This window comes from Triturus cristatus, chromosome 6 (genome assembly GCF_964204655.1).
Source record: "Triturus cristatus chromosome 6, aTriCri1.1, whole genome shotgun sequence".
Taxonomy (NCBI): Eukaryota; Metazoa; Chordata; class Amphibia; order Caudata; family Salamandridae; genus Triturus; species Triturus cristatus.
Genome location: NC_140589.1, coordinates 787,153,638 through 787,169,169, shown reverse-complemented (window position 1 = coordinate 787,169,169; position 15,532 = coordinate 787,153,638). Strand labels below are relative to the sequence as shown.

The following is a 15,532-nucleotide window of genomic DNA, read 5'->3' as shown; positions in this document are numbered from 1 at the left end:
CGTGCCTAATCAAAACGAATTTGAAAATGTTCTATTTAAATTAAACAAGAACTGTTTTAAAGAAGGTTTTAGTTTTTAAATACCTTTTCATATAGAAATCGGAGCATAATTATTTTTAGCGCATGCTTTTTAAATCTTAATGTGTGTAATTAGGTTACGTTCCCAAAACCACCTTATTGCTTTGTCTCTGTAATTTCAGATAAACTTTGGCGAAGCCAGTAGCAGTTGAACATGGCCGCCATACAAGCCTATGAGCATTGTTCTTCTGTGTTTACTGGCTCCCGTTGATAGGCTAGTGTGCAATGGGCAGTGCCTTGAGCTTTGAACTGCTCGGCGGGTAGACATTGGTGTTCGCTGGGGTTTGTTGTTGTATGTAGCACACAGTGGTCCCTTGTATAATGGGAGCTGTGGCTGCTGACATAGAGGAGACAGGGGTGAGAATGGCGACCCCAGGCGGGGGTACGAAGATCACTGTACCCAGGCCACCTCCCATCTAGGACTTTGCCATTGTGAAGCCCATCAGCCGAGGGGCATTTGGCAAGGTGTACTTAGCTTGCAGAAAGGCCACTGGTAAATTCTATGCAATGAAGGTAAGAGCTCCGATATTGCACCCACTGTTGCATGCCTCGGCTTCCCAACACTTATGGTCTCAGGGTTTTCCTGCCTTGAACATCGTCAACGACAAATGGTATTTCACAGAGGACCCTCTCTGTTCCCCCCCAAAATAACCACTACATCCGTCGTTAAGGGCAAGGGTCGGTTTTCTGTGACTTCTATTCGAGAATGTTTCCGCATAAACAACAAATCAGTCATAAATCACTTGACCTTTTTCATTTCTGACACTTTTTTAGTTCAAGATACACATTCCTGGCTTGGCACGTTATACTAGTTTAGCCGACATTCGTGGGAGGAAACTATTTTCTCTAATGGTGTGCGTAAATATATTTGGTTAAATGTGTCTGCGATTACAAACCACAACTCCTATCTGTATCATACTAGCAGCAGGGGACAAGCGATCAGGTTTTTCAGACCAATCTGTCGTCTGCGTCCATCATTGTTTTGATAATCACAGTTGTCTCATGTCAGTTTTTTCAGCTCCTCTGAAAACTTTAATTTGTCCTTGTGAAAAACGCTCATGTATTTTATGACACAATTGTATTGCTAATCAGGTTTATTTCCTTCGGTTATATTACCTAATTGACAGTCCTGTAAAATTTGCCATTCGGCTTAGTTGTGTACATGATGTGTATGGCTAATATTAAGATGTTTTCAAACAAACCTTTCCAAAAATGCATTGTGTAAAAGGAGCAACCCTGCAGCAAACTGCAGTTGGCAGGCCCTCTAAAAAATAATAAAACAAGAATTGGCATAGCCAATAGGTCTCGCTTTTGGGACCTTATAAGTATTAGTTATGCAGCACAATATCCTTGGTGCAACAACATCAACTGTTGCATGGCTAAACACTTATAAGGTCCCAAAGGCAAGACCTATTGCCTATGCCAATGCTTGTTCAGGTTGCAAATGTGTCGTTATGACTGACATTATCACCTAACTACAACATCACTTTAAGCTTGTTTTTTTCCAGTGAATTTCCAGGGTTTTGTTTACATAAAAAAAATTACTAACATACCTAACTGTATGAAGAAGGCCCTTCGCTACGTAAGTAGACATGATTATGTGTAGGGAGTGAGCTCTCCTGGTAGAGCTGCGCAGAGAGTCCATCCTCTTTGTAGCATTGCGGTTCATTGCACGAGCAGCGCCTGGAGAGTTTTCAGCTGTGCCGCTTCTGGAAGTGATTGTTCGCTACCCCAGACTCATTAATTACAACCAGGATCTCGTATGATTCATTGCATTTATGAATCCAACCACACGGTGGATCATACCTTGAAGACGGTCATTTTCAATCCACCTTTATTCGGGCTGTCCCTGTGATCCTTCTGTCCTGAAGAAGACCCGCCGTGACTACTGACAATTTGCACACACCTGGGTCGAAACGTCGACGCTCTTGTTAAAATCCTGACCACATTCTTCCTGCTCCACGTCATGAGGAAATTCTAATCCCAAGTGGCGCAGAGATTTATGTACCTAGGGATGGATGTCTTCGGAAATGATCATTTTAAACCAGCAAATGCTTCACTGTACATATCCTGTTCACAACCAGCACTTTTTGCACCTTCTCACCGCAGCACTTGCGCTGTATTGTTCTTTTACGTTTGACAGCCTATTAGTGTTACTTATACACTATAAAATGTCAAAAGAAAAAAGTAATTCTTTCCATATACTCTTTCTGACTGAATCATAATTGGTATGTTCTTTCTTTGTTTCCCCTTTTTCCATTTACTGTTACGACACATATGTTTGAATAATTGTTTTTGTTTGCTAATTTTGTCCTATATTCAGTTGGTAGGAAATCACTTTCTCTCCCTACAGAACCAGCATTACTTCATATCTTTGTAGCATTGGCTCGCCCACCTAATAATATTTGGGTATCTTGAGGGAGTGGGCTCTCCCTGAAGCGCACCGTAGGCAGTGCAGGCTGCCCGTAGTGGGGGCTTGTACACATAAGGGAGCTTGGGTGCCTGGAGTATGTGGGCTGTACACTGTCAATTGGTCATAGTAGGGGCCTCCCACCTAATGGGGCTTCAATCTATTGCGGGAGTGGGCTCTTCGCACAGTCTGCATACTGAGCACAAACTCTGCATATTAGGGGCTTGCCCAGATAAATCTACTTGCATGTCTAGGGGGAGTTGGCGCTTCACACAGTCTGCACACCGAGCGCACATTGTGTGTAATAGTGGCTTGCCTACCTAATAGGACTTAGGTCTCTGTAAGGAGTGGCCTCTATGCACAGTCTGCGCACTCAGCACTGACTGGGCATTGTAGGGGGCTCGCCCATTTGATGGGACTGCATAGTGTATTGTAATCCACACTGTAAAGAGCTTTGTACAGCCTGAAGGCTGTGATTTGTTTTTTGGGGGGAGGGCTCTCTTGGTCCCGCAGAACTGTGACAGCATTCACCTCTTTTAAAAAAAAATGTACATTGAAAAGAGACATGCACTACGTATCTAAATCCTGTGTTCAATTTCTGCTTCAGACACTGTCCTGAACTAGAGAAAAAGGCACATCTATACGGTACCTCCGTAAATGAGTTTATCTGACCTCCATGACCCCCTGCATTCTTCTCCTCAGGAACATACAAAATAGAGGAAAGGCACTGGAGTAGCATTTCCATATAAAGAAAATGCCTAGATCTCTGAGACTGATAGAAAAATTCTTAACCAATAGTAAGAAAGAGAACTATAAAAAAAAAGAGACTTATGCATTTTCTCAAGATTTGATGGTGTTTTCTTTCATTCAACACTGTTTTAAAACTGCTTTGAAGATTCAATACAAAATTCTTTAAGGTTTTGGGCTGATATATGCCAGAAAAAATCCCAAGAAGGACCTTTCCAAGTTCAGTGAAAAATCACTGAACTTAAGGTTCTGATGGAAGAGGCATGGATTGATGTTAACTTATTGGTTTGAGGAGAGTCAAGCGTTTGTGCTTCCTCTTCCTTAAAGACCAGTGACTTTGGTACTCAGCTGTCTTTCTATCCCACCTTGGGGACACTTACACTAACACTAACCCAGTCTAGGATTTATCTTTGCATTCCGGTTTGATTTTTGAGTGATGTAGACAAGACCATAGTTATCAGAAAGCAAAGGAAGTACCTGGACTGGGAGGGGAACTCATGCCTGCTAAGCTTGAGAGCACTGCCACTGCCATGTTCTCTTGTGGCACTGAGGCAAAAACCCCATTGGTGTGACGATTGTTTTTGCTCTGCCTTCCACTTTGGTGCTGAGGTGGCAACCCACAGTCCCCAACTACTTCAACTGCTCTGCCTTCTCCTTTGGTTTTGAAATATCTGACCTGCCGCGGGATATGCACGCACTTGCTCTAAAGGCTTAGTGAACTGCAGACATTTACAAAAATAGATGGAATCTTTTCTACAATTATACAAAAATTACTTTAAACTAAGCCAGATTTTATCCCGAAGATACGCTTCGACTTTCACATCCAATGAACCATCATTTTTCCTAGATCATTTTGCTCTTGCATATATATCCCATCATTCTCTTACCATTCTCACGTACCTCAAACTGTACATCGAGAGAATTGAGGTGCTTGGAAAAAACTGACGAGTTTTTCGTACCTTTTGTGACACCCTGCAAGAGATGTGCCCTTTCCAAAGATACTCGCAAGGGGGTAAGCAGCAGCCATCATTTTTCTGCCATGCAAAACTTACTTGGCCCCATTCAGGGCTCTTACAGCACTCTCAGTGAGAGGCACCACTGCAACAGGGGCTCTGTATGCCATGGTACCTCTTGAGGACATAGGCAAGGTAGCTACACAGAAGAACTGCCACACCTTCATAAAGCACTACGGTTTGGAGATTGAAGCTACACCAGAGTAAACAGGGAAATGAGCAATAAGGTGAACATTATCTAATTCTCACCAACCATAGAATGTGCATGCATGTGTGTGTTCATCTCCTGTGTGCTATTCTGATTCAAGCATATGACTCTACGAAAGATCAAATACAGTAGAAGAAACTACTTAACTATTTGTAAATACAGTTCTTTGGTGTTGGTATCATTCATAGATTCACATGCAACCTTCCCTCCTTCCCTTTTAGGGGCTCACTATGTACATATCTTTCAAACTTGTGCAATCGAAAACTGATGTATGGTAGCTTATGTTATTCAGTAGTGTAGTTTAGTTAAGTTTCAATTCCTTTGTCAACGTTTTTACCTTTTTAAATGAGATGATTAGGTGACTAGCCACCTTTTGTATGCCTTTCAGGCAGTTTAATGAAATTATTATTGTTGAAAGGTTACTCTTGTACTCATAGCTCGACAACAGGAAATGATTCAAACATTTGAATCCATGATGAAACATACCAATGCTAGACAACTGTAGTGGTCGGTAAGTAACTTGTTTATTATCAATGACCTGCTTGGGGTCAGAACTGCATGTGAATCATTCTGATTCTGAATGAGGAAGAGAATGGAGCATTAACAAGCATTTTAAAAAAACACTAACGCATATTGCCAAAATATTTCTTTGAGAGTTTATTCAATATAAGTGGCAGACGTTTTGTGAAAGATGTTTATTTACAACTTTTGTACTTTATGTTTTTGAATCATTTTTTCACTTTTTATCCAGTGATAATTGTGGGATATTATGTGAAGCACTTTTCATCCAAATGGAACTTTGTGAAAAGGGAACTTTAAAAAATTGGATTGATGAAAGAAGGGGTAAGGACAGTGACAAGTCAGAATCATTGATTATATTTCAGCAAATCGTCGAGGGAGTGAAATATGTTCATTCGAAATGCTTGATTCACAGAGATCTCAAGGTAAAAAAATTATTACATTTATTTATATATGTATGTCGGGATAAAAACCCTCAGAACCGTTATTGCCCCTTACATCAACCATGGCCATTTTATTAAGTATGATAAATTATTCAACATGCATTACTCCTTCTCTAGCAATTTAGGTGGTGTTGCCTGGTCGATATAATGATCAGGTCCATATAGAGGTAAGTAAAAGCAATGGTTCAAGGTAACCTGGGTGTAAACCGCTGTCAGTTTCTGTCTCTCGGTTTCTGTCTGTCTATCTTTCACTCTCTCTGTCTCTCATATATATACATATATATTTGTACCAGAAGTCATGTACAGAAGTCTTGGCTGCATATATAAACAGTTTGTGGGGTACAATAAAACAATCTGACATTCTTTGAAAAGCATCCTAGTCATAAACAACAAGTACAACCATATGATAAGAAGAACACAGATGGCTCTCGGCCTGGGGGAGAGCTAGTTTGGGCCAGTATGTACGTGTTCAGTTGCTGTGTGGAAAGCGCGTGTTCACCCAATGAAGTGTACATGTCATATCCTGATTGGCTGAGTGTTCCTAACTACATGTGGCATCTAACTTTTTGGAATTTTGGTAACATACGCCTTTGGCCAAAACTTGTTTTATTGGGGCCAATCTCGTCAGTCCTGTGTGTGGTGTAACTGCCGATCTGTGGGATCAATCAGGGTTTTCCCTGGGGGCATGTTTTAAGTGTAACCCCACCTGTGACATTTCAATCGGTAGACTTGGGTTTGGGTCGCAGGGTATGCCTGACCATGTATCTCTGACTCGGAGTTGATGGGGAGGTCATCTTGGATGAAGTGTTACCCTACCTGGGACCTGTCAATTGGTATCTGCAGGTTGTGAGTACGGGTCTGGCAGCTAATTGTAAAACTGATTTAGCTAGCAATTCAGTGTGTAGGCGAAAACAAAATCTATCTTGCATGGGCACTAGATAGTCTTCTGATACTGGAAAACCAGTGGACCTTATTTCCAGTCGTTGTAATCTACCATATGTCTAAACGTCCAGTCTACGATTACATTGGCCTCACCAGGAAGATATTTTGCCGTCACTGATGCATTGTTTTTTTTGTTCTCATTACCAAGCCTTCTTGACCCAACAGACCGTGTTAGCCGTTCAAACATTTATACCACACTGCCAAGGTGGTGGGGCTATTCCTTTTGTGCAGGGTCATAGGCCATTGCTCTGACACAGCACAGCTGGTATTAATAATCATTGGACCCATTTATGTCTGGCTCTAAAACATTCAGTCACAGGGAACCACAAATTAGATTTAGTCTTAAACCCTCAACATCATAAGTCCATTGAGCAACATTCTTCACTTGTGTTAACAAATCCCTCAGCTTAGGAGGGTGAGGGTCAATCAATTTTGTACAAATAGTGTGTCTCACTAATAATATCAAGTAAAAAGAATTATGTTTCTTCCCTTCCAGTTAGCAGATTCTTCTTCTGTCTCCTATATTTTTCTGAACATGACCAAATTGGGACTTACCTTGATTTATGTGCTAGCCATTTCTGAAACCACTGAGCTTACCCCAGAATGTTTTTCCCAGGGGCATTCCAAATACATGTGCAAATCATCCACTCTGGCTAAGTTGCACTTCTTACAACGTCTCTCGATCATACTGGAAATCTTCAAGAGTTTATGCGGGGTCCAAAAAGCCCTGTGCAGTGTAAACAAATGGTTTCCTTTAAGTGCTGTGGGACTGACAACGTCATATAAACTGCTAAAGAATACTTGCCATAGGGTCTCCAACTTGTCAATCAGCAGGCATCCTTCCCATATTCTAAAAGGCGGTGTTGACTTTAGATCCTCAGTTTGACACAACAGTCCATACCATTTAGCAATTTAAAAGCTGTAGAGTGGCCTCGATATCAACTGGAACTTGCAGCTCATCTTTGTTTGCCACTACATAAAATGATAATTGTAGATATTTAAATTTGGACACATTTTCCCCAGTCTTCAGGCTCAGCTTTGGCCAGGATTTTAGCATGTTAACCCTGGGCGTAGTTTGCGTAGTGGCGCTACGCTACACAAATTGCACTTCGCACTACGCAAGCTACGCGAGCTGCGTAGTGCGGTAGGGAAAATGCTGTTCGCACTGATTGCACAGTGCCGGATGCTTGTCCGCACAGTGCAATCATTGCAAACGGCATCTTGCACAGTGCAAGTGGTTATTTTCTGCCGCTCGAGTAGATTTGTACTCGAGCGGCAGTTTTCTCAATGCAGACTGGTAGTTTCTCATCACAAGCGGTCGCGAGCATAAGCGACCACTCGCAATGAGAAACCTGACCTCCCCGCGTTGAGAATCTCGCTGAGAGGTTTATTTTCCACGCTCGCGAGCGGCAACTTGATGGTACTGATCGCGAACAAGGAAACAGTCTCGCGGTCGCCAACTTGACGTTGAGGACCGCGAGCAAGCAAAAAATGCCCGCTATGCTACGCGTTTTTGCACTGTGCTACGTGCAATTCGTGTAGCGCGTAGTTGCGCAAACTATGCTAGCGTAGCGTAGTCTTACTCCCAGGGTTAGTTACCGTCCAGCAGATCCCCCCCATTTTTTATTCCTGTGGCACACAACGGGACATACTTGTAAACACCCCAGCATGTCAGGAAAGTCCCAGATCGGTTCATAAACAGAAAAATATGATATTAACCATGTTTTCCAAAGGCTAGTCCAAAGGTCAACAGCAGATGCTAAAACCAGCAGCCGCATATTGATAAAGTATTTTGGTTCACCAAACTTACATAGATAACCAGCTTCGTCACCCTGGGATCCTAACAGAACTCAGAACACCATATCTATATCCCCATTGCCTGAGTCTACCACTGTGTTTCGAAAACCCCTAAATGACTTTAAGTTGGAAAGTCATACAGTATAATTGAATGTCTGTTAACTGTAAGCCTCCCTCCCTAACCTTTTGTCTCAACTTCTTCCATTATATTCTCACCCCTCTCGATGCCCAAAAAGAAACGCTACTGTTCCCTGTATCTTTTGAATTAGTGTCTTCGAAAATGTTAACGGGATACAATTAAATAGGAAAGTGAGCTTAAGGAAAATACTATTTTCAACCAGATTTACACTGCCATATATTGTTAGGGATAAATTCTGCCACCTTTTGAGGGATTGGTTTCCTCAGATGAAGCTTTTTTCAGATTAACCTCTGCAATTCAATCTAACTCACAGTTGATCAGAATGCATAGATAATGCAGTTTCTCTTTTACTAAGTTATTCTGTATCTCCAAGTTCCAAACCATTATCTCAGTTTTTTCTAAATTTGATGACCAGTTTCTCTAATCTTCGCAAATCTGTATTGGGCTCAGACGTGTATATTATCAAATCATCTGCATAGAGGCTAATCTTTTTTGCATATCTGTGTATTTTAAACAGGCTGATATCTTGGTCCTCCCTTCCGCACTCCTTCTGAGTATCTCTAAATGAAGGAAAACAATCTGTTAAACCACAATTAACCAATTCTCTAGCAAAGGTTTTTAAGTATTTTTCTAGGCAAAGCCACAAATAAGCTCAGTGCTCCCGGTCAAAAGCTTTGGCCACATCAAAGGTTAGTATTGCCAGTGGAAGTTTATAGGTGTTGGCCATATCAATGGTACCTAATAACAGTCGAGTTAAAGTATGTATTTGTCGTACTTTCATGAAACCTTATTAATCTTGATGGATAACTTCATTTTCGAGGCATTTGAGGTGTAGATCACATGCTGTGCATAGATTGCCATCTAGTGTTGGGTCTGGATGTTTGCACTTTGTTTTTCTTCAAAGAAGTCTTTCCAGTCACGAGGTAGGTGACTCCTCCTTTCTGTGATAGTGCACATGGACATCGACTCCATAGTCAGATTGTTTTTTTCCGCCATCGGGTTCGTATGTGAATTGTCGCGCTCCGGTTCGGCTCCGTTTTTTGGGCTCCCTTTGATGCGCAATCCACTACCCTCGACTGTATTGTTTATCGATTGCGTTTCCCATTCTCTGCGTATCGTTTACACTCGTAATCCTTCGATCGGAAGATTCGTGGAGGGCCGTTGGGCCTACCCGCGTCCGTGTCGATAGCAGTCAATGGAACTGACTCCATTCAAGTTCTGTCCTGGGTGTCGCGCTAAGTTTTCGCACACCGACTTGCACGAAGTGTGCAACCTTTGCCTATCCCCGGAACACGACGAGAAAGACTGCGACGCATGTCGGTCGTTTCAATTGAAGAAGTTGCTTTGTGACCGTTGGGCTTGACGTCGCGAAATGCACCAACAAAGCCGGTCCGCATCAGATCTAGTCTGAGACGATTCCGATGATGAAGAATCACACGTGCAGGAAGCCGAATTGGAAGAAGAACACGTCTCCATGTCTGAAGTCGACTCCAACACCGGGCCAACAGATCGGGAGTACAGAGACTTCCTTCCCCTACCATCTCTTATACAAAAAGGCTCTGGTCCCGCTCTTGACTTCGGCCCAAGGTCTGCACCAAAAAAGAAATTCGAGCACGCCCCCCTCCGGCTCGGCGCCGAAACACAAACACAAGACTTCCGGCTTGGGCTCTACTCATCCTCACACCGGTGTAGACCTGAAACCTTCTGCATCAAAATCGAAACATGTGCTGGTAACCCTTCCACCGTTATCAAAAAGCAAATCTTCGTTGCCAAAACCTTTGGAGCCAAAACTTTTGACGCCAAAACCTTCCTCTAAAGAATCCAGTTCAACTAAAGAGCCTCGGTCCGACGTACCACCTCGGATCCAAAACAGAAAGAACTGGGGATTAATCCAGAAACTGGACATATTCATGCCAAATTGCCTGAAAAAAGGAAATTGGGCCTACAAGACGATTACCACATTCCTCTAAAGAAGAAAAATGTGGATACTAACCCTTTTCTACCTTATATTCTGCCTCCTTCACCCACTGATCCAAATTTGCTCATCACACCCACACATTCACCACCACAACTATCACCTGACCCTCAGGATTCAGGGGATGGAGATGGGGATGAGTATATCGCACAGGATACTGACCCATGGGACCATTATGACAGTGACCCACAGCCGGATAATGACCCTGACTCATATCTGTCCAGGTCTTCTCCTCCAGATGAGCTACTTAACAGGGCTGCACAGTACCATGGGGTAGAGCTGCATAAAGAGGCTTTAGAAGAGGATTTTTTGTTTGAGACCCTAAGTTCCTCTCAGAGGGCTACCCAACCACTTCCTATGCTTAAAGGTATACTTAGCCTTTTTCAGTTGGATTTAATCCAAAACGCTTTTCACAGACTACATTAGTTCTCTATCAAAAATTCTTTATCCAAAAATACAAACCGACATCTTTAAATCAAAATGAGCCACCTTTTTCTCACACACACCACAAAAAATATTGCTTTGAATCTCTATACATTCTTCATAACCCATTCATTCTAACAGTGCCCCCATTCACATCTTTCAATCATCCCACATTTTCTCACTACACACTACACTCACTAACCAATCACACTATATACACAGCATTTATATCATATTAACATATTTACATATCAAATGTTGAATTCAAAAACTGAACAAGAAGGCCATCAAAAACATCAATTTATCCCAAATGAGAAAAATACACCATTTGTTTTTTGTTTTTTTATATAGATTGGCCTAAGACAACAAGGTCTACGCGTTTCGAATCCCTCTTCTTGCGGGGATTCTCATCAGGACGAGAGTAGCTGAGAAGACATAAACATAACTTTGTCTTACTAAATGACTGCAAAACACCTTATTTGCAGCCGTAGCTCATGCGCTTAAATCCTTACCTGCATCAAAATCCTTGCAAAGGCACTACTGGTGATTCACAAGAACACTTGACCTAAAAACATATTTGTAATAACGTCAACAAAACCTCTCTCACAGGAATTAACTATGTCTTAGTCATGTCAGATGGAATTTTAATGTCAGATGGAATTTTGAGAGTCTTACTTGGAACCACTGAAGGTAGTGAAGAACCAATTCTTTATGTTGAACGATTATATCTGCAACTATATAAAAGCTTGTTTTAGCATAAGCTCGTAAAGCTATTTGAAGAGGTTCATGGTGGCTTAACGATGTGAGAACCGGTGAAATACCTTTTGTAATAATCTGTCTTCGTCGATAGGACTTGATTTAAGACCACGGAGCAAGCTTTCCTCAAAGGTCTGGGGGGAGAAAGAGAGAGAGAGAGACGCCGATATTTATATTTATTGGCGAGTTTGTTTGCCTTCCTATCTACTTGCTACACGGCCACTAGAGTGAAGTAATCTTACCTTTAAGGTGAACAAATCACTCGCGGCACCAGGGAATCGCAAATGTTACCCGGCTGTTTGGTTTAGAACGAACATGGCCGGCATTCTATTTACGTGAGGCGCGTCATAAACGCAACTCTCAAGAATCATGGGAGATGTAGTGTGAAGCATCTATCTTGATAAATGTAACTCGAATGTTGTCAATACTGTGACGCTTTTTTCACACTTCGATCGCAAGGCATTTTTGTATCAAAATTGGCCCGCTTGGGGGAGGAGCCTAGCGCGCAACCAAGATGGCCGCGTAGGTGCGAGGCTCCCGAGGACCTCCGCGACCTCCTGAATTAATCCTGGCGATATCCTGTCCTTGTTGAGGGGACTGTGTCGGGGAACCCGAGCTGAGGCGCCACCCGTTTTTTTTGGGCTCGAATCGGACCCCGAACACCGGTGGGAGCATCGATCGAAGGTTGCGGCCTTCTCCTCGCCGGCCCCCCGGATTGGAGTAGTGGGGCGATCCGGGGACAAAGTGAATAACAGCGGCGAGCGGGGCTGTGCGACTCGCGTACCCCGCACTTTCGCTTTTGCGCCCTCCTTGCTCTCAAGCGGGGTTGGGCGGCGGAGCGGGGTGCGGTGGTGTGGCCTTGTCCAGGAGCCCAGCTGACCCGCCGGCGGTGGGTTGACCCGCGGTTCGGTGGTCGCCCCCGCCCCCCCCCCTAGCACCCGTGACTTGGTATAGCGGCCCGCTCGGGGAGCTTGACACGACGGTGGAAGAGCCAGCATGTCCACCAAACAAGATGGCGACCGGGCGAAGGTGAAGACGACTCGCCGTGGCACGGCGCACCAGGCTAACAGTATGGACCGCTACACGCTCCAGAAGGGTTCTCCGGAGACATCGCGTGCATCCCCGGTGGGCCCGACGGAGGCATCTGCTCATCCGGTGGATCTGACCCTCCGGGACGTCATGGGCGCCATCGCAGAGATGAAGGCCTCGGTGGACCAGCGTTTCGACACCTTAGCGCAGAAAATAGACTCGGTCCTGGTGGATGTGAGCCTTGTGAGGGCAGACTTGTCCAAAACAAACGACGAGTCGACTCCCTGGCCCACACCACAACGAGCCTCACGACAGACGTGGTGGCCCTCCAGAAGGAGGTGCGCCGGCTTGGACAGGCGAGTGCCCTGATGGACCGGCGACTGGAGGATTCCGAGGGTCGGGCCCGGAGGAATAATGTCCGTATTGTGGGGGTGCCGGAGGGACGAGAGGCGGAGGCGGCGGATCTTTTCGTGGAAGAGTTGATCCTGACCCATCTCCAGCCCCGGGGGCTGAGTAAGCTTTTTGCGGTGGAGCGTGCTCACCGGGTCCCCGGGGGCAGACCTAAGACTGGTGCCCCGCCGCGGCCTCTCATTGCCCGGATTTTTAATTTTCGGGACAGAGATGCTATCCTCCAGACCTCCAGGCAACAGGGACCGGTCAAGCTTGACAACATGGAGGTACATTTCTACCCAGACTTTACTCCGGCGGTCCAGAAGCAGCGACAGAGCTTTCTTGGTGTTAAACGTCGCCTAAGGGACCTGAACCTCAAGTACTCAATGCTCTTTCCAGCTAAGCTGAGGGTAGAGGTGGATGGTCGCACACATTTCTTCGACCGGCCCGAGGCGGCTGGGGACTGGCTGGACACTCTGCCTGGGGATCGGGGCCGGGGGGGCGGGGGGGGCGCGGCTGGCGAGGAGGGCCCGCCGGATCAGAATTGAGGGGTGACTGAATAGGCCTTGCTCTGGACATTGTTCCTTCACCATTTATTGATTGCGTATGTTCCCCTCCTATGGAGGTCGTGCGGGGTCTGTTGGGGGCTTCCCTCCTCCTCTGGGGGACTAGTTAGTATTTAGCTATGGGGCGACAGGCACACTGCACTTTGGGGGGGCTGTCTGGGCTCATGCAGGGGTGCAGGGAGGGGGGAGTTCTGTTGGGACCGGGGGGTGGGGGGGGTGTGTTGTTTGTTAGCACCGCAAGGCAAACCCGCTACTGTGTTGTTGTTTTTAGAATGCTCGATGGGGGACGACCGATTGTTTCGACGTATGATGGGGGGTAGGGATTTGACTGTGTTGTCATGGAATGTTAACGGCCTGGGGGATAGGATTAAGCGTGGTGTGGTCCTGCAGTACTTAAAACGTATTTCACCAGATGTTGTCTTCCTGCAGGAGACGCACCTTATAGGTAACTCCTTTCATGCAATGAATCGGCGGGGATATCGTTTGGCGGCCCATTCCGGCTTCACCTCGGGCTCGCGGGGGGTGGGTATTATGATTAAGAACTCACTCCCGTTGGAGATTGATGAGGTGCGCCATGATGAGAGGGGACGCTACACGGTTCTGGTGGGAAGAATGGAGGGTAGAGTGTTTATCTTTATATCAGTGTACGTCCCGCCTGGGTTACAAGCCACCACATTTGCGGACCTGGGGCGCCTCCTTCTGGACCTTCCGAGTGGCCTGCTGGTGGTTGGAGGGGACTTTAATGCGGTAGCCTCTGGGTCTATGGATCGCCATCCCCCTAGGGACCTCCCCCGGGCACAGGCGTGGCTGCCCGGCCTTTTGGACACGCTGGGCCTGGTGGATTGCTGGCGATTAAAGCATCCCGCATTGCGACAGTACACCTTCCACTCGGGTGCCCATGGTAGCCTCTCGCGGCTTGATTACCTCCTTGTCCCGGCGGCCCATGCAGGGAGGGTGGGGGAGGTGCGCCATCTGGCGCGGGGTATCTCAGACCACTCCCCATTGTTGTTGCATTTCGATGTCTTCCCGAGGGGGGATGGCAGGGTGGCCCCAATCAATGCATGGTATTTGCGCGACCCCACCATTCGTGCCGATTTGATTAAATCCTTACAGCGATATTTCGACGAGAATGTGGGGTCGGTCCCCTCGGCCATCTCCCTGTGGGAGGCTTTCAAGGTAGTTCTTAGAGGGGAGGCCCTCTCCTTTATCTCCCATGCCCGGCGGCGCGAGCGGGAGGAGGTGACCCGGGTAGAGGCCGAGATTGCAGAACTGGAGGGTGACCTGGGGAGCGGGGTAACAGACGCCAAGTTGCATGTCCTACACCTAAAGCAGGCGGCCTATCGCGCCCTCGTCACGGAGGCGGCCAGGGGCCTCAGTAGAGAGCAGCAGGGGCGATTGTATGATGTGGGTGATAAGGCTGGCAAATTGATTGCGTGGTTGGATAAGAGGGAGAGAGCGAGCCGCGTGGTGCCTTTGATTGAGAGTGTGGATGGTGCATGTGTCACTGAGCCGGAAGCCATTGTCTCCTGCTTCGCGGATTATTTCCGCGAAGTTTACTCCCCGGTTTCCCCCTGCTCGAAGGAAGATTCCCATGCCCTGCTTCGGGACATCGCACTGCCCTCCCTTACGGTGGAGGACAGGGATTCGCTGGACGCCCCTCCCACCTCGGACGAAATTGCCTTGGCTATTCGCTCGGTTGCATCCGGCAAGGCCATGGGCCCCAATGGTATTCCCATCGAGCTATACAAGCTACGCCCGGATGTGTTGGCGCCCCACCTGCGCGTGATGTTCCTGGCGGCCCACTCGCAGGGTTCCCTCCCGCCGGACCAGCGTCTGGCCACAATTGTGGTGATCCACAAGGAGGGGAAGCCCCGTGAACGGGTCACATCCTATAGGCCGATTTCGCTCTTGAACGCGGAGCCCAAAATCCTCGCCAAGGTGTTGGCCAACCGGTTGATTGGCGTGGTGGGCGATTTGGTCCACCAAGACCAATCTGGCTTTATACCGCACCGCAACACGGCGCTCAATCTGCGGCGCTTGCACGGGGTGCTCGCGCGTGTCCCATTCGTGCGGGAGCCGGCCATCTTGGCGTCCTTGG

General features: G+C 46.3%; 1 protein-coding gene across 2 annotated transcripts in view; it reads left to right on the top strand.

Moving 5' to 3' along the window:
- The window catches only part of EIF2AK2 (eukaryotic translation initiation factor 2 alpha kinase 2), a 300,514-nt gene that overhangs the window by 227,617 nt on the left and 57,365 nt on the right, over nucleotides 1-15,532 (top strand). For both annotated transcript variants that reach the window (XM_085611364.1, XM_085611363.1), the window contains exon 12: nucleotides 5,207-5,399. In XM_085611364.1, coding sequence (XP_085467490.1) covers nucleotides 5,207-5,399 — 193 coding nt within the window. The remainder of the gene's footprint in view (nucleotides 1-5,206; nucleotides 5,400-15,532) is intronic.